Source organism: Lycium barbarum, chromosome 5 (assembly GCF_019175385.1).
Source record: "Lycium barbarum isolate Lr01 chromosome 5, ASM1917538v2, whole genome shotgun sequence".
NCBI lineage: Eukaryota > Viridiplantae > Streptophyta > Magnoliopsida > Solanales > Solanaceae > Lycium > Lycium barbarum.
The window spans coordinates 140,600,804-140,625,096 of NC_083341.1; the positions used below are offsets into that span (position 1 = coordinate 140,600,804).

The 24,293-nt window shown below is 39.0% G+C and overlaps 2 protein-coding genes and 1 long non-coding RNA gene across 5 annotated transcripts; all 3 read left to right on the forward strand.

The window, feature by feature from the left end:
* The first annotated feature begins 3,987 nt into the window (after positions 1 to 3,987).
* On the forward strand, positions 3,988 to 5,250 carry LOC132642841 (uncharacterized). Its single transcript, XM_060359866.1, has 2 exons — positions 3,988 to 4,315; positions 4,412 to 5,250. Exons 1-2 carry the CDS (start codon positions 4,178 to 4,180, stop codon positions 5,033 to 5,035), a joined length of 762 nt encoding a protein of 253 aa, XP_060215849.1. The 5' UTR covers positions 3,988 to 4,177; the 3' UTR covers positions 5,036 to 5,250.
* A 739-nt stretch (positions 5,251 to 5,989) lies between these two features.
* Positions 5,990 to 7,540, forward strand: LOC132642842 (uncharacterized). The gene is made up of 2 exons (XM_060359868.1): positions 5,990 to 6,236; positions 6,387 to 7,540. The coding sequence occupies exons 1-2, from the start codon at positions 6,003 to 6,005 to the stop codon at positions 7,107 to 7,109; spliced, it is 957 nt and encodes a 318-aa protein (XP_060215851.1). The 5' UTR covers positions 5,990 to 6,002; the 3' UTR covers positions 7,110 to 7,540.
* A 3,518-nt stretch (positions 7,541 to 11,058) lies between these two features.
* On the forward strand, positions 11,059 to 14,778 carry LOC132641925 (uncharacterized). 3 transcript variants are annotated; one of them, XR_009583021.1, is made up of 4 exons: positions 11,059 to 11,316; positions 12,946 to 13,003; positions 13,102 to 13,143; positions 14,045 to 14,778. It is a non-coding gene; the product is annotated as an uncharacterized LOC132641925 (long non-coding RNA). The 3 variants fall into 3 exon arrangements; XR_009583023.1 differs by having other exon boundaries at positions 14,233 to 14,778; XR_009583022.1 differs by having other exon boundaries at positions 11,060 to 11,316; positions 14,241 to 14,778.
* Positions 14,779 to 24,293: the final 9,515 nt, after the last annotated feature.

Consider the following 24,293-nt stretch of genomic DNA (forward strand, 5'->3'; position numbering starts at 1 on the left):
CATTGCTCTTGTACTCATTAGACCAATTAACCTAGATGATCTATTCATCCAGGAGCAACAAAAATGTATCGTGACTTGAGGCAACACTATTGGTGGGGTAAAATGAAGAGAGACATTGTGGAGTTTGTTGCTCGGTGTTCGAATTGCCAGCAGGTTAAGTATGAGCACCAGAGACCAGGTGGTGTGCTTCAGAGGATGCCCATTCCGGAATGGAAATGGGAAGGGATTGCTACGGATTTCGTGGTTGGTCTTCTGAACACTTTGGGCAAGTTTGATTCGATTTGGGTTATTGTGGATAGGTTGACTAAATCTGCACACTTCATTCCGGTTCAGACTACTTATAACGCGGAGAAGTTGGCCAGGATCTACATCCGAGAGATAGTGCGATTGCATGGGGTTCCTATTTCTATCATGTCCGACAGAGGCACTCAGTTTACTTCCCATTTCTGGAGGACTTTGCAGAAGGAATTGGGAACTCAGTTAGATCTTAGCACCGCGTTCCACCCGCAGACAGATGGTCAATCAGAGAGAACTATTCAGGTGCTTGAGGACATGTTGAGGGCTTGTGTTATTGATTTTGGTGGTCTTTGGGACAAATTCTTACCCTTGGCAGAGTTCGCGTATAACAATAGCTACCATTCCAGTATTGATATGGCGCCATTCGAGGCTTTATATGGTAGGAGGTGTCGTTCTCCTATTGGGTGGTTTAATTCTTTTGAGGTTCGACCTTGGGGTACAGATTTGCTGAGGGAGTCTTTGGACAAGGTAAAGCTTATTCAGGAAAAGCTTCGGGCAGCTCAGAGTAGGCAAAAGGAGTATGCTGATCGGAAGGTTCGTGATATGGAGTTCATGGTTGGTGAGTAGGTCCTATTGAAGGTTTCACCAATGAAGGGTGTGATGCGATTTGGGAAGAAGGGCAAGTTGAGCCCGAGGTTTATTGGCCCTTTTAAGATTCTTCGTCGTGTTGGTGAGGTGGCATACGAGTTAGCTTTGCCACCAGGTTTGGCAGGTGTTCATCCGGTATTCCATGTTTCCATGCTGAAGAAGTACCATTCAGACGGTTATTATATCATTCAATGGGATTCGGTATTATTTGACCAGAATTTGTCATTCGAGGAAGAGCCAGTAGCAATCTTGGATCGGCAAGTGAGAAAACTGAGGTCCAAGGATATTGCATCAGTTAAGGTACAATGGAAGCACCGTCCGGTTGAGGAGGCCACTTGGGAAACCGAGGCGGATATGCAGAGTACGTATCCGCAGTTGTTCGATAGTTGAGGTACGCCTTTTTACATCTTTCCCGCGTCGCTCGGGGACGAGTGATTATTTGATTGGTATCTGATGTAACGACCCATTTGGTCGTTTAGCACTTTTGAACTCTTTTTCGCTAAAATACCCTTTTCGTAGTTTTAAATGGTATTCTTGACTTGCGGAAATTTGTGTCATGGTGATTTAATTGGCGGGTATTTTTTTTTAGAAATAGATTTATTTAATATGTGTGAATAGTTATTTATAGGAATATGAGTTTTCACACATATAAGGTCTAAGTTGGTAATTAAAGTATTTGACGGAATGATTACAGTTATTGTAATGGTTAAGTGAGTAAGTAAATTGTAGAAATTATTGGGCTAATTTATGAGGCTTAACCCACTTCTTATGAGTCATATATATTAGAAGCCTAGGGTTTAAAAGAAAAGAATTCATTTACTGTGGACAAAAAAAAAAAAATAGAAACACTTTGGACGGCAACAACATTTTTTTTTCTTTTTCTTTTCGTGGACCTAAATTCTAGAGAAAACAGGTAGATTACTTTTACATTCTTGTTCTTGGAATTTTGCTTACATGTGTAATCATTACGTAATGGTTAAATGAGTTCCTGAATGTTTGAAAAAGGGTTGGTCACTGTTTTCAGTTTGGTTTCTTCTAGGTTCATATTCATGTGTTTAAAGGAAAACATAATGTGTACAGTGGAGTTAAGTCTCAAGAGATCAATTAATACATGTGTTGTTATGGGCATTTAGAATCAAGTGAAATTTAGTAGGGGACAACTAGTACAATTGGGTGGCAGCAAAAGGACGAAAGGATGGGAAAAAAAAATCTTCACAGTTTTTGTATGCTTTTGTAGACATTTTCAGATTGCTTTTGCTTTGGAAAGTGTTCCATAATTTGTTTATTATAATATTGGTTTGGGAAGAGGACTTTTCCAATACAATGGTCAATTGAATAGAGGACAAAATAGGAAGCTAGGGTGTACAACTATTGTTGGACAATAGGGATGAATTGGGTGGGGAAAATATTTCACACGTTCTCTTACTCTTCCCTTGTATGCATTGTGCGTTTTCTCAATTTGTAGGCACTGTACATTCTTCCAATTTCAAAGTGTCCTTTTATGTTTATCTTGCCAATATTTAAATCCTTACATATTAAGTCTTATGTTTAATTCTGTCCGTGTTCTTTTGTTGAAGGTCCTCCGGTTTCATTATTTCACTTCCATTTTTGAATTTTGTCTTTATGTTATTAGTTTGCCACTTTAATTTTTAATACATTGGGTGTTGTCTAATTAGATATTATGATCTTTTATTTATACCTTTATAAAGGAAATGGACTCAAAATCTTACTGCATGGAGCAAGATTTTTACTTTAATATTAGACCACAACTTTTGAATAAATGGGAACTTTCCCACAAGAAGTCATTGCGAATAGAAATTGCAGCAGAAAATATAAACATTCATAAGGTTAAGAGTCATCATACAAGACATCTGTTATTGTCTTATTGAGTTGTGCTCATTAGTCTTGTTCCATATAAGAGCCCGTTTGGATGGGCTTATAAGTTGGTCAAACCAACTTATAAGCCCTTTTTAGCTTATTGTAGCGTTTGGCTAATGCTAAATTTCAGCCATAAAGTGCTTAAAGTTGCCCAAAAATGAAAAGTTAGGATTCCAAACTTTTTTTTTGGAAGGGCTTAAAGCCATTTTCGTTGACCATGGAAATTACTTTTATATCCCTTATATTTTATTTTAATTCCCAAAATACCCTCCTAGCAAGCCCTAAAATTCACGATCTGTTTTCATTTCATTCTCCAACAACGCAGCCTCTTCATCATCTTCTACAACATAGCAGCCTCCACGATCTGTGTTCTTCATCTTCTACAAAACCCAAAATTTTCTTCACTCCCATACTCTCTTTCTCTCTTTAGAAATTTCCCCAAATCGTTGGGTTCTTAAAAAATGTAAAGTTGTAAAAATCAATGTTGAAAATAGCTTGAGTTCTTCAAGTTTCTACTAATCTAGGTATTCTTCTTCCTTATTCTTTGATTTTTCTCTACAAATTGTAATTTAGCTTTATTTCATCTTGCGTGTGGATTTTTTCTGCATACTTGTGTTTTTTCTACGCTGAATCTCTCAGTAGAATCATTGATGTTAAGCTCGTTGTTAATCACTGATTTTGTGTTTTGATTTTAGTATCTAAGTTCGCTGGTTTCGAAGAAATTGCTTCTTCGCTGCTTCTTCTTTTGTTGGTTTTAAAGTGTTCCTTTTGGTCACTATTATAGAGAAGTTTGGTGTTTTGTCTGTTAAAGACACATTAGGAAAAATCCTAGTTATTGCTGAAATGGTATCACTAATGTTGTACCATTGTACCAATTTATCGGTGATTTATTTTAAAGGTTTTTAATTCAGAAAAGTTTAAGTGAATACAGAGAAAAAGACCAATTCTGAATGGATTGCTTAAGAGGCTGACACAGATAGCTCAACTGCCTTTTGGACTTAAGCTTATGTGGAGGTGCAGAATAATGACAGCTTAATTTGACTATTAGTTTGAAGCTTTATTGGTATTTGAAGAATCAAGATGCATATGCAATCTTTAACACAAAATAGTAAGGTGATATTAACAGAGAAGTAGCACTAGTTTTAAACGCGATAATCCATCATTATGATGTGGCAGAGTTCATGAACGTTTATTTCTCCTTTCTTCAGATTGTTTACATTCAATCATGCCGGAAATTAGTAAAGCACGAAGTAATGCTAAGTGGGATGATGATGCCAACATTAAATTTGTAGATTTGTGTGAAAATGAGATTGGATAAGGACGTAGACCACACACTCATTTAAATAGAGATGGATGGAATAATGTTGTTGAAGAATTCAACAAAGCCACGGGAAGAAACTATGATAAAAAACAAATGAAAAATCATTGGGATAACATGAAAAAAGATTGGATTCTTTTTAAGAAGTTGATGAGAGGGGAGACAGGTTTAGGATGGGATGCCACGAAAAATACAATTATGGCAGATGATGATTGGTGGGAGCGAAAAATTAAGGTACATCTCTCACATTTTTCTATATGTCTTTCTTTTTTTCTTTCATTGCTAAATTTCTTGGTTAGTTTAAAGTAGTTTTGATTTTTTTTGTTACAGGAGGATGATCGATATAATAAGTTCAGGAAAATAGATCTTTCACTAATATGGTATCGCTATGATGCGTTGTTTTCTGATATTGTTGCTACTGGAGAAAGAGCACATGCAGCGAATCAAGAACAAATGTCTGGCATTCGAGTAGATCTTGATGAAGAAGGAACAAATAGTATTGGTGGCTATGACAAAGAACACTTTATCAATCCTAGTGATGAAGGGAATGATGAAAGTGATGATATACAGAATGTGGATTCTATTATGTTTCCTAAGCCGTCACTTAAAAGACGAGGTTCAATTGATGATACCGAAACTAGCAATCAAGTAAAAAAAAATAAGGCAAAATCTGGTGCGGCATCAATGAGAGAGGATATACACTCTCTAGTGGAGTTTATGTCTAGTAAAAGCACTGCTACATCCCCTTCGGTAGATGATCCCGTCATCGATAAGTGTATGAATATGTTGGCAAATTTTTCTGATATTCCTGCTAGGTATGGAAAGTACAACTATGTTTGCAACATGTTTCTTAAGAAGGATGTACGTCAACTGTTTCTTAAGATGGAAACTGATGAAGCTCGGAAATCTTGGTTGGAGTATAACTATCAGTTACACCTTCAGAAAATGGGCTGATTGCGTTGCTATGGTTAAATGTTTTTATTGTTTAATGTTCAAACATTATGGTTGTGCGTGTAAACTTTACTTATTGCTTCTTGTTTAGACATTGCTGTTGTATCCCTAAATCTTATGGTTGTACGTCTAAACTTTATGTATTGTTAATGTTGTGTTGACGTTGTGGTTGTATCCTTAGACCTTATGGTTATTGTTGTTGTGTTGGCTTTAATGAATGTGGGAACTTTATGTATTGTTGTGGTTGTTTTTCTTTGATGGAATAGTAATTTGAGATGACTGCTGCTGCGACTGCGGTTGCGCCTGCTGCGGCTGCTGGCTGCGCCTGCGCCTGCTGCCTGTGCGCTCCGCCTGCGCGCTGCGCCTGCCGTTGCGGCCTGCCGTTGCGGCCTGCGCTGCTGCTGCCTCGGCTGGTGCCTGCGCGCTGCTGCCTGCGCTGCTGCCTGCGTGCTCCACCTGCGGCTGCTGCCTGCGCGCTGCGCCTGCGGCTGCTGCTGCTGCTGCTCGCTGCGCGTGCGGCTGAAACGATGGATATGAGTGCATTGAAACGATGGAGTTTCTAAAAAATCTTGAAATCGGGTTGTTGGAAAAAAATTCATTCTTTACTAACTTGAGTCATTTCCATTTCAGTTAAATGGAGAGTTGGGATATTAGCAATGTGGTATCTCCTCATTTAAGTGATTTATTAGATGACGAAGATCAAGAACTAGAAGAGATTCGGAGAGAGAAAGATGCGAAGGAGTGGATGGCTTTATGTCATATAACAGGTAAATAAATTTTGATGTATTGTGAAAAATACCTATGCAAAGAACCTTGTCGTACATCAATGCGCTCTGGAAATGAGTTTATTCAAGAGATATTACGAGGAAATGAGACTAGTTGTTATGAAAATTTCCGACTGAAGAAAGCGGTGTTCATTGATCTATCCAATGACCTAACTGATAAATATGGGCTTAAACGCACTCGTGGAATGTCTATACATGAAATGTTAGGCATATTCTTGATGACTTGTGCACATGGAGTTGGAAATCGAATGATACAAGATATCTTTCAACATTCTGGAGAGACAGTTCATAGACACTTTCATAGTGTTTTAAAGGCCGTTTGTAAGCTTGCAAGAGATATCATTCAACCACATCCAAATTATAATGATGGTTGCGATGCTCACAAGCCATGTAAACAAAGATATCTCCCTTTCTTTAAAGTAAGTAACCCGTTTATGATAATTTGTTATTCTGCATTGTATCTTTACTACCCTTATATAACAAAAGCTTTATGATAGTTTCTTGTCCCTTAGAATTCAACGAGAAAAAAATGGGTCCCAAGTTTCTTATTTTACATCAACTTCTTGTAGGACTGTATTGGAGCAATTGATGGCACACATGTTAAAGCTAGATTACCGCAAGGTCAAGAGATACCATATATTGGACGTAAAGGTTATCCGACTCAAACTATTCTCGCCATTGTTGATTTTAATATGTGTTTTACATTTGCATGGGCTGGGTGGGAAGGAGCAGCTCACGATAGTCGTATATTTGCTGAGGCCCTTCGTAGAGAAGAGCTCAACTTTCCACATCCACGCGGAAACAAATATTATCTAGTTGATGCAGGATATTCACACATGAAAGGATACATGGCTCCGTACAAAGGAAATAATGTAAGATATCACCTAGCTGAATTTCGCCGCGGTGCAACTCGACAACTGCGAGAGCCAAGAGGACGCATTGAGAAATTTAACTATTTACATTCTTCTTTTAGAAATGTAGTAGAGCGCACATTTGGTGTTTGGAAAGCAAGATGGTCTATTTTGAGAGACATGCCATACTATCACATTGACACACAAAGGGACATCGTACTTGCTACTATGGCCATTCACAATTATATTAGAAAGAAATGCAATGTGGATGATGCATTCCAAACAGCTGAGAATGAGAGTTATATTCCATCGGTTGATTCTAATGATATTGGCACAACTTCAAGAGCTAACAATGTAGATGTCGAAGATGTAGGAGAACAAAATGATGTCTATTGGATGGGGCTTCGTGATATGATTGCTAGTGACATTTCTACTGCTTGATGCTTGTATTATATGAATATTTTCCACTTCTTGTATTTATAGTGGAGTGCTTTCGGTTGTATTAGCACTTTTCTTTTTATTATTCCTAGACCTGGATTGAATGGTTATTGAAGTCAAATGTATAACTCAAAGAGAAAAAGAAAAGAAAATATTCAAATAAATATAAGATTAATCCAGGTTACATGAGAAATTATTTTCTTCTTTCCCAAAAAAAAAAAAGGAGAAAAAAATTCAAAAGTGTCAATTTGTAAAATCATTGTCTTTTGTACCTGCGCGAAGCGCGGGCAATTTCACTAGTAATGAAATAAATCAAGAAGATATTACTCCCTTCATTCCAAAATAAGTGTCTCTTTTAGCTCATGCACCCCCCTTAAGTAACATGTATTTATAAAAAATTAACTTAAATAAACATTTTATAGTAGAAGTGATTTTAAAATATAAATTACTTTTGATTTGAATCAACTCTTCCCTTGTATGCACTGTGCGTTTTCTCAATTTGTAGGCACTGTACATTCTTCCAATTTCAAAGTGTCCTTTTATGTTTATCTTGCCAATATTTAAATCCTTACATATTAAGTCTTATGTTTAATTCTGTCTGTGTTCTTTTGTTGAAGGTCCTCCGGTTTCATTATTTCACTTCCATTTTTGAATTTTGTCTTTATGTTATTAGTTTGCCACTTTAATTTTTAATACATTGGGTGTTGTCTAATTAGATATTATGATCTTTTATTTATACCTTTATAAAGGAAATGGACTCAAAATCTTACTGCATGGAGCAAGATTTTTACTTTAATATTAGACCACAACTTTTGAATAAATGGGAACTTTCCCACAAGAAGTCATTGCGAATAGAAAGTGCAGCAGAAAATATAAACATTCATAAGGTTAAGAGTCATCATACAAGACATCTGTTATTGTCTTATTGAGTTGTGCTCATTAGTCTTGTTCCATAAAAATCAACACGTGTATTTTTAGACTAAGTAAGGTTGAGATTTGTATTGGAAAAAAAAAAGATGTTTGGTTTGCTGAAAGGTACCAACACGAAGTTTAGAGAAATATTATATATATATATATATATATTGTGTAGATGTAATGGAATATTGAGTGTATTGGATTTTATGAAAACCTTCAAATCCATGGTATTTGAGTTGTGGAAAGTGAGAATTAAATCCTAAGTTAGGATTTAGACTCGTAATTAACGTAAGTTATATATTTGATAGACACTGTCCGTTTGGAAGCACTTCGGAAGGGAAAAGCGTTGGTGTGAGAGTTCGTGGCACCTGTTCGGCATTGAGGTAGGTTACGGTCTACTTTAGTTAGACTCTGATTAGAGAATCGTATGTAGTTGTAGAAAGTGACGGGGATAGCATGATAGGCCTTCGGGCATGAAGTGGAGATGAATTCCAATTAGGTTGATTTGTCAGCTGTTATGTGGGCTTGTCGCCAAATGCGTTATGTATGTGATTATCACTTGTTTGTATCTCCATCACATACTAGTTCACTCATCACATGAAAATGAATGGTAATATTGATAATTGAACAGTGGACAGTAATATGACTTGTACTTGTTGATTTATATTGGTGATATTGTTGAGACTGATATCACGCATGGCACGCTTTCCATATTATTGTTGTGATGATTGGTGAGGTGAGTGATTGAGAGACTCCGAGGTCTTTGCCGAAGATGGAGAGTGACAGAGGGACTCCGAGGTCTTTGCCGGAGATTGAGAGTGATTAATAGCCTCCGAGGTTTCTGCCGGAGAGCATGAGTGGTACATGGACTTCGCGGGTCCCCCATGGGTCATGGCTTTGAGGCACTGCCCTTAGCATGTGTGTACGAGAGTGGAGTGAGAGAGGTGACTATTGCATTGCATTGCATTCATCCACTCATATATTTGACTGATCATTTGGTGAATTATATCTGTCTTGGTTGATTTTATGATTCCTTTACACTTTACTTGTATATGATACGTGACCATACCTGTTTGCTCTATGTGCTACTTGTTGTTTCAACTTCTTCATGCGATATCTAATCATTGTCGGCCTATGATGCTTACCGGTACAAGTGTTGTACTGATACTACTCTTGCTGCACTTTTGTTGAGTGCAGAGTACGATCCGGGTTCCAGTTCTACACCCCGTGGCTGATACGCGAGGGTGACATCTTTCAGTCATTCAGGGTGAGCTACTTGGTCATCCGTGGCCCCTGAAGGACCTCCTCTATTTATTTCTGTTTTTCTATTCGACAGACAATATATAGCCTTCGGGTATTTTCAGACTTATATTCCGTACTATGTTAGCGCTTTGTACCTTTTGACCAGATTTTGGGGTCGTCATGACATCTCTAGTTATGATAAGTATTTAAGACTTGATAATTTATTTTTATTTAATTTTCCGCTTATTCAACTTGTTATTAGTAATGTGGTTCGCCTACTCGGAGGGATAGTGTAGGTGCCACCACGACTCGCAAATTGGGTCGTGACACCTTCTCCTACTGAATTTCATGCCATCATCTCTTTCTACTCAACAACACTGAAAAGAGCTTTCATGTGTTAGCATATGTTGTAGTCTTAAATTTTTAAGTATAGACCAACTTTATCATTTTAAGAACATATGTGTATACGTTTCTTGACCGTTTATCTTTCGTCTTCTTGATGTTATTCCTCATTATTTGTGTGAGACGTATGTGTCTAAAATTAATGCATTTTTATCCTTACAAAGGTATAAGTTTTAAATCTTTTGATTTTATGACTTCTTTAGCGGTTTTTGTGTTCAATTTAAATCGTTATTTCTTTTTTCCTGAATTTCTCTTCTTTAAATTTTCTCTAAGCGTACCTTTACTATTTTCTGAACTTATTATCATTATTTAAATGTCCTTTTTTTTCAATTGTCTCCTACTTCTTCACGTGGACCCACCTTAAATTTTTTTTTTTGCAATTGTCTCCTACTTCTTCACGTGAACCCCACCTTAGTTTTTTTTAATTATTTTAATTTAACTATATTAGAAGAGTGGGTGGTTGATGACCAAACCCACTCTTCTAATATAGTAGAAATATACTAGTTAAGAATTCCCGTGCTATGCAGGGGCCCAAGTTCAAGAGATGTTATTTTGAAATTCTTAAACTTTAATCTTTGTTTGAAAATTGTTCAATATAGTGCACAATCAATTTTTTGTACTAATGGTGTTGATACGGTGATTTACACAACGGTTAAAACCTAAATTTTAATAAATACTCTTTTTTTTCAATTTCAAAGCAAATACTGTCTTAATACCTAACTCTAAAATTATACATCAATCTATTACTTACCCTTTAAAATTATGGTCAATATATACCTTCACATCTTGAATTTACTTTTTTTCTTTAACTATTTATCTATAAGTTGATGCCCTATTGATTTTTAGGCTGAGTCTAAATTTATTAACAATTTAAATACTATTACTTTCATGAATTTGATAAATTTTAACTAAGTCAAATCATTAGAACTTTTTAATAAGTTTTTTTTAATTTACTTATCAGATGCTAAAATAAATTCAATATAGTTTCCTTCCATTTGTTAAAAAATATCTTTAATAATGTAAGTTACATTTGTTAAAAAATATATTTTTTTCAATGCTCAAGAAAGATTTTTTTAAAATATTAAATCAAAAGCAGATAATTTAATAATTACTTGAGTACCCAATAAGCAATTGTAAAGTGGGTCCCTTGCAATTTGCAACTCTCTCAATAACCTCACCTTACAAATGAAAGAGGCTACGTCAGTACATAAAATGCCAAAATTGAGACCATGAGACAGGCAGCTGAAGCTGCTCAACTATGGCTTCTTATATAGGAGAATATATATATATATATATATATATATATATATTCTAACTCTAACTATTTAGAAAAGTGAGTGGGCACTTTTTGGCCGACATTCCTATAGGACGACCAAGGGCATTTTTGTAATTTCAGCTGCTAAAACAGTAAAGTCAGCTTAGTATTTTATATAGTAGGAATTTTCCTGAAGCTTCTCACCAAATCCATCTCTATATCATCAAGAATCTCTATCAGCAAATCTCTGTCATCAGAATCAACAAGCTAGCTCTATCAACAAATCTTTGTCAGCCTGTTCGAGCAACCCTTTCACAAACATATCCACGAGATCTCATAAAACATAAATATTTGTCTTGATTTTGGTCTTTTAAAGTTGAGGATCCACATAATAAGGTATACTTTCAGTTATAAATGGTTGAGTAGCTGACTGATTTAATACTAATGAAATTTCCATTTGATTCTATCATTTACTTTCAAGATTCTTTGTCCTTCTTAAGTTTATAACCCAAATGAAAAGTTATGAATTGTTAAAACTTGAAAGTAGGTAGGTGTGATTTAAGCTACCAATTGTTAATGTTTATAACGTTTGGTGGCTGAACAGGGGAAAAACATGCTTAACTAAGACAACTCTTTTTTTGGCTGAATTTATGGTTTATTTCCTTACTCCCTTCTATTGTTTGGTTTGGTTATTTCATTTTTGAGACAATTAGTGAAGAAGCTGTGGTTAAGATATTGAGAATTTCATCTGGATATCACATAGAACTTCAAATGTTTGGAAGAGTTACGTTTCAAGGGGGAAAGTGAAAAGTTCAAGAAATATCTCAGAAAGCAATATAATTGAAATGGTAGAACCGAAAATGTAAAGGAGTTTTGGGAATCTGGAATTGTATCTTTCTGAACTGGGGGTATGGGGTATATAGTACTGCAGTTGTTACTGATGTGTTAGGGAAGGTGTGATAGGTATTCAGAATTTGGCATTTTATAGTATGACAATCTTGACTTGAGTGTGTTTCAGGCTTTCACCAATGTGTTATTTTATGGTAATACAAGTTGAAGCTAACATAGACAGCAAGTATCTAGCTTAGCAACTTAAGAGGTCAATTTATCCATAAATACCTGATCTTCTTAGTTTGATGTATATATGAGTTCATTTCTACTATTTGTCGATAATATTCTGGTATTTTTTAGTGCATTATGCAACCTATGGGCTATTCCAACTCTTCTATTTTTTTTATTTTTTTATTTTGGGGATAAGAACTCTTCTTCTATTTGTTTTTAGATCCCTGCAGTGGAGTTGGTGCGTTATCTTCCCTGAGCTTCAGAAAGAATATTGTAAGCTCCGTGCAAAAATGATAAATTCTTAAGCAAATGAGAATACGAGATAACAAAGAAATTCAGTCGTATAGATACAAGCAGTGCTCTGGAGATTTGAAGATGGAGATGTAGGATTTCTTGATATTGAATATTAGGACTACTCATTAATGTTGCCAAAACTACAGAAAGAACAAGAAGTTCATAGGATGTCCCCTAACTTTTCTTAACATGTCATTTTTACTTATATCATATTGAAGTACATGCGAAATCTAATATGAGACCATCTTTCACTGTCGTATATATTGTTGTTGAAATTTTGAATCTTTGATTTATGAACAAGTGATGGTGCCCAATTTTCTCACATGACAATGTAGACATTACACAGCATTAGCGTATAAATGTTGTAGAGAAAGTTGTTCAGCTGTTTTGATCATCATTTTTTTTTTTAACTCTTCATGTTTTCTTCAATTTCATATTTTTCGTGACTGAATTTCGTGGCTTTTGAAGGAAAGATTAATAAACTTTAGGTGAAACAAATTATTGTTGTAATTCTATTTCTATCGATTCCTACTTTTCAATAGTGTTTATGTTGTGTGAAGTACATAATAGTGTCAATGCTGTCTGATTTTTGCCATTACTATAAATTTGAAACTTTCAATCACACATGCTTATATCAATAAGTTCTACGTTTGATCTTATTTGTTGCAGGTTTGACTCTGTGTTGCAGTAATTTTGTACATATGCAGGTTCAGTTTGTTTGATTTAAGTAAGTGTCACTTTTATGCATTGTTAGATTATCGTCTAATTGCTTCTTCAATTTATTTTGTCGTTATAATTATGGCATGTGATATTCTTTTTAAACAGGTTTACCACAACATTCTGATCCATGATTCACTAACTCAAAAGGTATGTTATTTACTTCTGCTTCTGCTGCACAACATTAGTAAACAACCTATCTCTATCATGTATAATTGTGTTGAAGAATTATGTTTCAAATGTAGTTTAATATATAGGTTCCTGATTATACTACCTATAAAGTTAATTCAAAATCATAAACTATTTGGAACCGGAATGTCTGGGAAACAAAGATATAACGGATTTACCGTGGGACCTCACAGGGCTACTACTTTGTTACCCGTGGTATTCTCCGTGCAAAAGACTTGCTGGTGCTAAATTGCTAATTTCAGCTCTTTCTTCACCTAAACGATTTTCAGTTGTGCTCTAAAGATATGTCACACGTTTTATCATAGCTGAATTTTCTGAAAATGAGATACTTTGCTGGTTCTTATAAAAGAATAGGTTGCTAAATCTCAATGTAGGTTTCCGCTACTTTGGTTGGACTAAATGCAATTGTCTTGCCTGAAATTGTGCTCTTTCTGATTACTTCCTCATAAAGCAAATGGGGTTTTATTAGCATGTATCAGGCTGAAGAAGCTATACGTAATGGGAACAAAACATCCAAACACATAATTAATCGAGTTGAAAATGGAGTACTCTGATAAATAACAATAATACCGGATAGACCAACTAAGCCAAAATATCTTCAAAATTCACTGACATATTTGAAAGTTGAGGTATTGTGTTAGTATAATTGGTGGTGCTTTTATGTATTCTTTTAATTTAAAGACAGAGTATACTTTCATTGACTTGGTCCGAATTTGGGATCTTCATACATTTCACTTACCATACAAATATGGTACATATCTCATCGTTAGTTTTTTGTTGTGAACTCTAGAAAGGCCATGCCTTCAATTTTATCCCGAATAAGTAAAGTACCTGTCTTATGAAGAAAAGAAAGTATTTACAGACCTTGATGATACATCAATTGGACAGAGGACAGAGGTCTTGAGGTTCTTTTGTATGGTAACTGTTCCTTTTGAGGTAGTTCCTTAGGATTATCCTTCTCTGCTGCAAAATGATTTAGATCCATTTACCACTGGAGTGTGTGCGTGTGTGCATGTTTTTTTGTGTGTGTGTGTGATAATACAATTCCAGTTGTGCAGATTTCTGAGGCCTCAGACAGTGGTGCACCATCATAAATTAAGAAATTTTTGAAACTAAAAAGCAAACACAATGTGTTGTCTACAGCTTTCAAGATGAAGGAAAAACTATAGTCTGCGGTGGACGAAGTTGGTCAGCAGACACAACGCACTATTCCTATTGACAAATGCCTTTGATCTGTAGTCTGTACAATTTGATAACCGAGCAAAATTACAGAAAAGTTGTTCATTTCACGGTATTCTACATGCCCAACTTTTCAAGATTCGATCGATTTCCGATTTCTGGAGGAATTGTGCCTTCAAACATGTTCTTACTAAGAGACAAATGTTTCAACTTTGTAAGTTGATCAATAGATTTTGGAATGGCCCAAAAAAGTTAGCCTAGATATTCGATGAATATCCGTAGGGAATGGTCCATAGAATTGGTTACCAGAAAGATCAAGAATTTCCTGTCTTGAACACTTGTACAAAACTGTTGGAAGTTCACCTGATAAGTTACTATCTGCAAGTTCAATATCTACAAGATTTTTGAGTTCACAAATGATTGGCGGAATAATATTACCACCAAGTTTTTGATTTCTTAGACTTATGCCTGTGACAAAACCATCACTAGAACATGTAATTCCACTGTTTTTATTTGTTGTTGGTGTACAACTTATAATGCTGAAAGAAGATGAAGATAAAAATCTGATTTGTCGACTGCATAGGTTACAAGGTACTGCACTGCGTATGCTGGTGTAACCACGGTATTTGATGATGTTCTAAAGCAGTAGAGTCATTCTCTGTTATTTTTCTTTTTTCACAAGTGTCTTGCAACATACACATCCAACAGCAACCCAAAAGATTCATTTATATCAAAAGATTCTTTATTCTACTTCTATTAGATGTTAGTAGAAGTAAAAATGCGGTTCAAGTGCATTCAATATATTTCCACATATATCTCTACTGCAGGATTGCAATCTAACTCTTTATTAACAGCAAGGTGAACTTATAGTTATTTAAAAAATTACACCAATTTATCAATATCAATTTTACTGTGATGCACTATATATATATATATATATAGATAGATTGTGTATGTATGATTTTATATAGGTTGAATACATAAGCAGCCCCTTAAACTTGTCCAAATTTTCCATTTAAACATCTATATGAAAAATTATTCCAATTTGACACTTAATATGTATAAAAGATGTGCCTATTAGGCACAAAGTGCTGATGTGGCATAAAGGTTGAGTATCACGCATCAACAACGTATGAACTCGTTAAAAAATTTGTTTACGTGGATAATATTCATTATTTTATACATTTAATTAATTAATCCTTAAAAAAAAATAAAAGTCCCTACTTTCCTAATTCCAGGCCATTATTAGCCGATTTATGCTTCCGTAACGTGAAAAGCAAAGGCAACAATTTCAAGCTTCTTTCCTCACACTGGTTTTTAGAGATAGATTTGTGTAATGGAAAATTTGTAGAGATGACCCCAAGTTTAAAATATGAGGTGACGAAAATGTTGCGGAGAATCCATGAATGCCTATTTGTACTAAAGCTTGTTTTGTTTATCAGATGATTATCTGGAACAACTCCTAGTTTAGGTGTCTAAATGAAAAATCTGGACAGGTTTAAGGGCTGCTTATGTATTCAGCCTTTTATATATATGTTTAAACATATATAAACATTGTATGTATACTGGTGAGTAATTCCTTTTTATTAAAAATCATCATTCAGACCATACTTGCTTGTGGTTTTGAAAAATTAAACATAAACCCTTACCCTGTGTGTAACAAACAGTATTGATAATGAAAAGAACTCATAATCAAAGTGTTCATCAACAAAAAGGAAAATAGAAAAGGGAGGTTCTAGATTGCTATTACAAAATAGCTAATGAAAATAAAATTATAACACAAGTCTTAGCATAGCCCTAATGGAATATCTCGTCTTCTATTTATAGCCATCTAACATGCTTTTTTTAACAAGGATCCCAAACGTAATTTGTCAAACTCTTCAAGGGTCCTCCACCGTGACCATGTTCATAACACTGTGTATTAGAATTCTAAAGTGAATACATGAAGTAGGGAGACCTAACCTCCTCAAAAAAGTTAAAGATGAGTGTCACCATGTTGTACAAAGAGCTTGATCCTAGATACATATGGTTATCAACAATTTTGTCTAATGAATGAAAATAAGGAGCCTTTTACCTCTATCAAGTCTCTGTAATCTTGCTTTTGGCCCAACACTAGCACACGCGGCAATATTCGGTCCTTAGTACTTTATTAATCAACAAACACTTGCTACAAGTAACACACCTAGTACTTAAGAGTTAAGATCGTGTTTTCATTCATGTTTTTCGAGCATTACTGTTGTTTGAGTTATTTCTGAAAGATATTCTTCAATTCAGCAATTTTTTGAATCAGTTGATCATTGACTCAACTCTGGTGGAAAAGTCGAAGGATTTCTGCCAGATTTATTTCATAAGGCGATATCATTCGGTTGAGGATCCAGTATTCTAGCCTTCTCCTGTGAGTAGCAATTAAGTTCTTTTTTTTGACGTGACACATCTAGACACCTTTAAAATTTATGTGTCACGTCACTGCCATATCAGCATTTGTGTTTACATGTTCAACTTTATACAAGTTGAGGCACTTATTATTATTATTATTATTATTATTATTATTATTATTATTATTATTATTATTATTGTGATATTATTTTACTAACTCAAGTCACAGCAGCAATTGATGTCATATAGAAGACTCTACGACTATCAAATAAGAATATGGGAGACTTTGATGGGTGTAGCTCAAGCCAAACATGGCCAATTATCGGCTCTTCTACAAGCTTCTGCTATTAACGTCAGGGGAAGAATTGAAATGTTCCCATCTCTCAAAATGCCTTCGAAAATTCTTAAGTTTTGTTCATTAATTGCTTGGAGTACTCCGCGGGGAGGTTAGATAGAAGTGTTTGGTTTGGTATCTTTAATATTCAATGCAGTGAAAGAACGTGAGGGGAAGAATTGCAATGTTCCCATCTCTCGAAATGCCTTCGAATATTCTTAAGTTTTGTTCATTGCTTGGAGTAATCCGCGGGGAGGTTAGATATTCAATGCAGTGAAAGAATTATAGATGGCATTGGTGTGTTCATATCTTTGATATCTAATGCAGTGAAAATTATCAATGTTGTTGGTATGTTCATACGTAGAAGTTGCATCAGCATTTGTGGTATGTTACGCTGTTGGAAGACAAATGTGGTCATGAAATTGATACATGGGTGCTGTCATGGGCGGCTTTCCAGCCATGCCCCATGACCCCTTGGGCGCGCCCCATGGCACCATGGCAAGCCTCTCAGCGCCTAGCGCCATGGACGGCCCCGTGGTCTCGGACGCCCCAAGTGACAAGGTTGCTTCTGCCTATGTCACCCCATCAATGTCCCTCGTGCGCGCCCCTGCGCTGGCCGTGCCCCAACGCGTGCCTAACGCCCAGTGTCAATGCAGCCCTGCTACAGTGCCCGCGCCCAGCGCCCAGTGCCCGCACCCCAGCGCGCACGCGCACCGTGCCCTGCGCGCATGACAGTGCCCCGACCGAGGGTGCACATGGACCTGCTCTAGTTAGGTCTCTTTTGTTGTAATTATAGAGTAGTTTACTTTTTGTATTTTTGGTTGTGTTTCTCTAGCAAATCCATGTCTAGTTCTATGACTTTGGTTTTTATTTTTAAAGCATTATTAGGGGGGATCAAGCAATCAAAACTTTCAAGCAAGCAATCAATTCTCTGTACTGGTTTCTCTCCCCCTCGACACCGCTTGCTTTCTTTGTAATAGCTTTCATTAATGCAAACAAGCTTTCTTTCTAAATCTCAATTCACTTTTCTGTTCCCGCAATTGTTCTTGACATTGGTTTTCCCGCACGGCACTGATAGTCTCGCCTAGCGTGCGGAGGGAACCCCGGTTGGCGGACAGCAACCTTGGAATCATCGGTTGCTTAGCCTTACGTCGCCCTTTCAAGAAGTCTCAGGAAGGCGCCGCGTAACAGTTGGTATCAGAGCCTAGGCTCGACATCGGACGAGGGAACACGTTGCTATTGTCATAATTTTCTGACCATGGTGAACCATGGAGACCGCCTCTTGATTTTGGAAACTGCGGTCAATAGATTTCGACCCGTGACCGAAAGGGTGGAGGACCTGGACCGCAGGATGCGGCAGGCCGAACAAGACATTGTGAATATAGCTACTGACACGGATGCAGCCGCGCGGACGGTTGCCATCCAAAGAGATGAGGACCTCGCCCAGAGGACTCAGGAGGCAGACAGACTGACTGCCATGCAAGGAGCCATCGACAACTTGACCAATCAGCTCAATGTTGTCAACGCTGCCTTACAAGGCCTACTCCGAGGAGGAGTCAATCCTATTGGGGGCGCGGCACACGTTGTCGCAACAACCCCGAAGCTCAAGATTCCTGAACCAAAACCCTATCAGGGCGCTCGAAATGCCAAAGAGGTGGAAAACTTCATCTTTGACATTGAGCAATACTTCGACGCTGTGGGAGAATTGGAGGAGTCCAGGAAGGTAGCAACTGCTGCCATGTATTTACAGGGTGATGCCAAACTCTGGTGGCGGGTGAAATACGAAGCCATTAAGGCGGGTGAGGACGCTCTTGAGACATGGGAAGAACTAAAAGCAGCCATTCGCTTACAGTTCTTCCCCGAGAATGTCGAGTATAATGCACGAAGGAAACTTCGCGAACTCAGGAAAACGAAGTCAGTTCGAGAGTATGTTCGCGAGTTCTCTGCCCTCATGCTGAACATAAGGGACATGGGTGACAAGGACAAGCTTTTTACGTTCATGGAAGGCTTGAAACCCTATGCCCGCATGGAAATACAAAGACAAAGGGTTGACTCTTTGCCCAAAGCTATCCAAGCTGCGGAGTGCCTCAGCGACTACCAAGTGGATACTCGAAAGGATAGACCTCAACCACCAACCCGTGGGGGATTCAAAGGAGGCCAATCCTACAATACTGGCCCCAGCAAAAGTGGGGGAGATCGGAGTGCAGCCAAATCTAAAGGTTCCTCCTCAGGCAGCAATAGTGCTGCGTCTCACAATAATGATTGGGGGCGGAGGCCTCCGCCCGCCACAGGATGTTATAATTGTGGCGGACCACATTGGAACAAGGAGTGCCCGAAGGCACAAATGAACGCCCACCAAGTTTTGGATGATGGGACGGATGATGATGAGGATGATGCGGATCAGACAGAACCAATAGGTGCCTTCAATGCACTTGTTTGTTCCATTTCCAATACCGTAAGGGGTACCAGTGCCGACATATGCAAAAAGAGAGACCCAAGCTCAACTGCCAAGAAGGGAAAGACAAAGGCAGGCAACGGGCCTCCTCCCAAAAGGGAGAAGACCCTGATGTTTGTCGACTTGAGAGTAAATGGCAAGCATATTAAGGCCATGATAGACACAGGTGCTACGCACAACTATCTGGCCACTACAGAAGTAGAACGCCTTGTCCTGGTTGTCGGAAAAGGTAAGGGTCGTGTCAAAGCTATCAACTCACCGCCTCAATTGGTAGGTGGAATAGCCAAAGGAGTGCCGGTAAAGATAGGCCCTTATGAAGGCAAGTTTGACTTGCGGGTAGTGATCATTGACGACTTCGACTTGATAGTGGGGTTGGAATTCATGAGACAAACTAATATCATTCCTATAAACTATGCGGATGTGCTTCTGATGATGGGAGCAAACGGGGCCAAACCCTGCATTGTCCCCTGCACAACCATAAATATGGCTTCAGGAAATATCTCTGCATTGCAACTGAAGAAGGAGGTCCAGCGACAAGAACCCACGTTCCTAGCTACCCTCTGCATCGAAGAGAATGAGCGTTCTTCGGGTCCCATTCCAATGCCCGTGAAGGAGCTCATGAAGGAGTTTGAGGATGTCATGCCGCAAGACATGCCGAAGCGACTCCCGCCTAGGCGGACGGTCGATCATGAAATTGAATTGGTGCCGGGGGCGAAGCCACCTGCCCGAGCACCCTACAGAATGTCACAACCCGAACTCACCGAGCTTCGGAGACAGTTGACGGAGATGATGGACACGGGGATCATTGTGCCCTCCAAATCGCCTTATGGGTCACCTGTGCTATTCCAAAAGAAACAAGACGGTACCCTAAGGCTCTGTGTTGACTATCGGGCCCTCAACAAGATCACCGTGAAGAACAAGTACCCCATACCACTAATGGCGGACTTGTTTGATAGACTGGACGGCGCCACAGTGTTCACCAAAATAGACCTGAAGATAGGTTATTGGCAAGTCCGCATTGCTGAAGGAGACGAGTCCAAGACGACATGTGTGACAAGATATGGCTCGTTCGACTTCCTAGTCATGCCGTTCGGTTTGACCAATGCTCCGGCCACGTTTTGCACGCTAATGAACCAGGTCTTCCGAGAATACATTGATGAATTTATGGTGGTATACCTGGACGACATTGTGGTGTACAGCAAAACGTTGGACGAACACCTGGAGCACCTGAGGAAAGTCCTAACTCGGTTGCGAGAGCATGAATGGTACATAAAGCTGTCCAAATGCTCCTTTGCCCAAAAGCAGATTGACTTCCTCGGGCATGTTGTCGAAGAAGGTCGCATCAAGATGGACCAACAAAAGATCAAGGCTGTCATAGATTGGCCGCCACCCAAGGATATCCATGCCTTGCGGGCGTTCCTTGGCCTATGCAATTTTTATCGACGGTTCGTCAAGAACTACTCCCTCATTGCATTACCACTGACAGAGCTCCTCAAGAAGATCACACCTTGGGACTGGTCGCCAAAGAGAACAGACGCCTTCAACTCACTAAAAGCGGCTATGTCTAGTAGTCCTGTTTTGGCCTTGCCCGACTTGACCAAACCCTTCGAAGTACAGACGGATGCCTCTGATTACGCCTTGGGCGGAGTCTTGCTACAAGAGGGGCACCCGGTAGCATATGAGAGTCGCAAGTTGAAGGACGCGGAACGGCGCAATGCGGCCCACGAGAAAGAATTATTGGCTGTCGTCCACTGCTTACGCCTTTGGAGGCACTATCTTCTCGGGTGTCCGTTCGTGGTGAAGACGGACAACACGGCTGTCAGTCATTTCATGACCCAGCCAAAACTGAATGGCCGCCAGGCCAGATGGCAGGAACTTCTGGCAGAATTTCACTTCAATCTAGAATATCAAAGCGGAAAGACCAACCATGTTGCGGATGCACTAAGTCGAAGGGCTGATCTAGCGTCGGTATGCCTACTCGCCACCCTTAGGGGGAGTGAGGTGGCTACCACCATAAAAGACCAAATCCAGGATCTTCTCACCAAGGACCCTTCTGCACAATACTTGGTCGACTTAGCAGGTCAAGGAAAAACTCGCCAGTTCTACATGGAGGATGGATTCCTGAAAGCAAAGGGGAACCGCCTTTATGTCCCTAAAGGAGGAGATCTGCGGAGGACTCTCCTGATGGAATGTCACGATACTTTATGGGTGGGCTACCCAGGAGAAGAACGTACCATAGCACTGCTACGCCGTGCGTATTATTGGCCCCAGATGGCAGATGATGTCGCTCAGTATGTCAAGACTTTCCTAGTATGCCAGAAAGGCAAGTCTGACCGCTTAACACAAGCGGGTCTGTTGGAGCCATTACCTGTCCCAAAGAGGCCTTGGGAAAGCGTCTCATTGGATTTCATCACCGGTTTGCCCAAGGTTGGAGATCTCACGACTATCTTGGTCGTGGTTGATCGATTCTCTAAGTATGCCACTTTTATTGCAGCACCCAAGTATATATCAGCAGAGGAAACAGCTCGACTCTTCTTCACCCATGTTGTCAAATATTGGGGTCTGCCCAAGGATATTGTTAGTGATCGCGACTCTCGCTTCACCAGTAACTTTTGGACCCAGCTCTTTAAGTGTTTGGGGTCTAAACTGAGTCACAGCTCGAGTTTTCACCCGTAATCCGATGGTCAGACGGAGCGGTTCAATGGCATGTTGGAGCAATATCTGCGGCACTTTGTTACCGGCTCGCAGAAGAACTGGGTGAAGCTGTTGGATGCGGCCCAACTGTGTTTCAATTCACAAAAGAGCTCCAGCACAAACAAGAGGGCTTTTGAAATTGTTACCGGGCAGCAACCGCTACTCCCACACACTGTGAATGCCCCAAATATGGCCAAATCTCCACGAGAAGCTAGCTTTTCAAAAGAATGGAAGCAGAATTTAGAGATAGTGCGGAGCTATCTAGTGAAGGCACAAAAGCGGATGAAGAGGCATGCAGATCAGAATCGTCGCTTTGTGGAATATCAGGTTGGGGACAAGGTGATGGTGAAGATCCCAAAGAGATACTTATTCGCAGGGGTCCATGACCCCCGCCTGTTGCAAAAATACATTGGCCCTCTGTCCATTGAGAGGCGCATTGGGAAGGTAGCATACCGGGTGGATACTCCAGCCTGGTGGAAGATACATCATGTGTTCCATGTTAGTCTTCTAAAGCCTTTTCGAGAAGATACAGAAGACCCTTCACGCAGCCAGCTCACAATACCCAGTATTCGAGGCCCACAAGCAACTGGGAAAATGGTAGTAGAAGCCATCCTCAACGACCGAGTCATACATGCCTCAAGAAAAGATCATCAAGAGTTCCTAGTGAAATGGATGGGATGTGATGCCGAAGAGAATACATGGGAGAGGGGCACCAGCCTCAAAGCCTACAAGCACCTGATCGATGACTATCTTGCAAGCAAGACGCCGAGGACGTCGCCAACTTAGGTGGGGGAGAATGTCATGGGCGGCTTTCCAGCCATGCCCCATGACCCCTTGGGCGCGCCCCACGGCGCCATGGCAAGCCTCTCAGCGCCTAGCACCATGGACGGCCCCGTGGTCTCGGACGCCCCAAGTGACAAGGTTGCTTCTGCCTATGTCACCCCATCAATGTCCCTCGTGCACGCCCCTGCGCTGGCCATGCCCCAACGCGTGCCCAGCGCCCAATGTCAATGCAGCCCTGCTACAGTGCCCGCGCCCAGCGCCCCTGCGCGTATGACAGTGCCCCGACCGAGGGTGCACATGGACCTGCTCTAGTTAGGTCTCTTTTGTTGTAATTATAGAGTAGTTTACTTTATGTATTTTTGGTTGTGTTTCTCTAGCAAATCCATGTCTAGTTCTATGACTTGGGTTTTTATTTTTAAAGCATTATTAGGGGGGATCAAGCAATCAAAACTTTCAAGCAAGCAATCAATTCTCTGTACTGGTGTCTCTCCCCCTCGACACCGCTTGCTTTCTTTGTAATAGCTTTCATTAATGCAAACAAACTTTCTTTCTAAATCTCAATTCACTTTTCTGTTCCCGCAATTGTTCTTGACATTGGTTTTCCCGCACGGCACTGACAGTCTCGTCTAGCGTGCGGAGGGAACCCCGGTTGGCGGACAGCAACCTTGGAATCATCGGTTGCTTAGCCTTACGTCGCCCTTTCAAGAAGTCTCAGGAAGGCGCCGCGTAACAGTGCGTTTGGATGAGAAAGATGTCTATATTGTTGTTTGGTGTATTTATTTATTTTAAATTATTGAAATCTTGATGATTCAATTAATAGAAGTCAGGCATTTTCGATTGTTCTTCCTTTTGCTAAATTGTATCAAAATTGTTAATTTGATAGAATGGAATTCCAGAGCTTCCCTTTGGCCCTGTGAGTAGCACAGGCAACCACATTACTACTATATAAAGGAGAATATCCATTTTTTGTAGTCCTCATATGAATTTTCTTGTCTCTTTTTTACCCTTGATCAAAGTTTTAATGACTTTGTAAGTTCTTACACATTTTGGTGGGATTTAAGAACTTTTAAGGACTTTTTTCAGCCACTAAAAGTGATAATGTAAGATGATAGTGGTTTCCACATAGCACAATCATACATATTTGAGTCTTTATTTTATGTGAAAAATATTATTAAACTTGTTCAATTATATGTTTTCTTAAGAATTTAATATATGATTAATTACTGAATTAAAAAATTATTCTTATAATATTGTTATTATTTATTGATGTTATTTATCATTTATCATTTG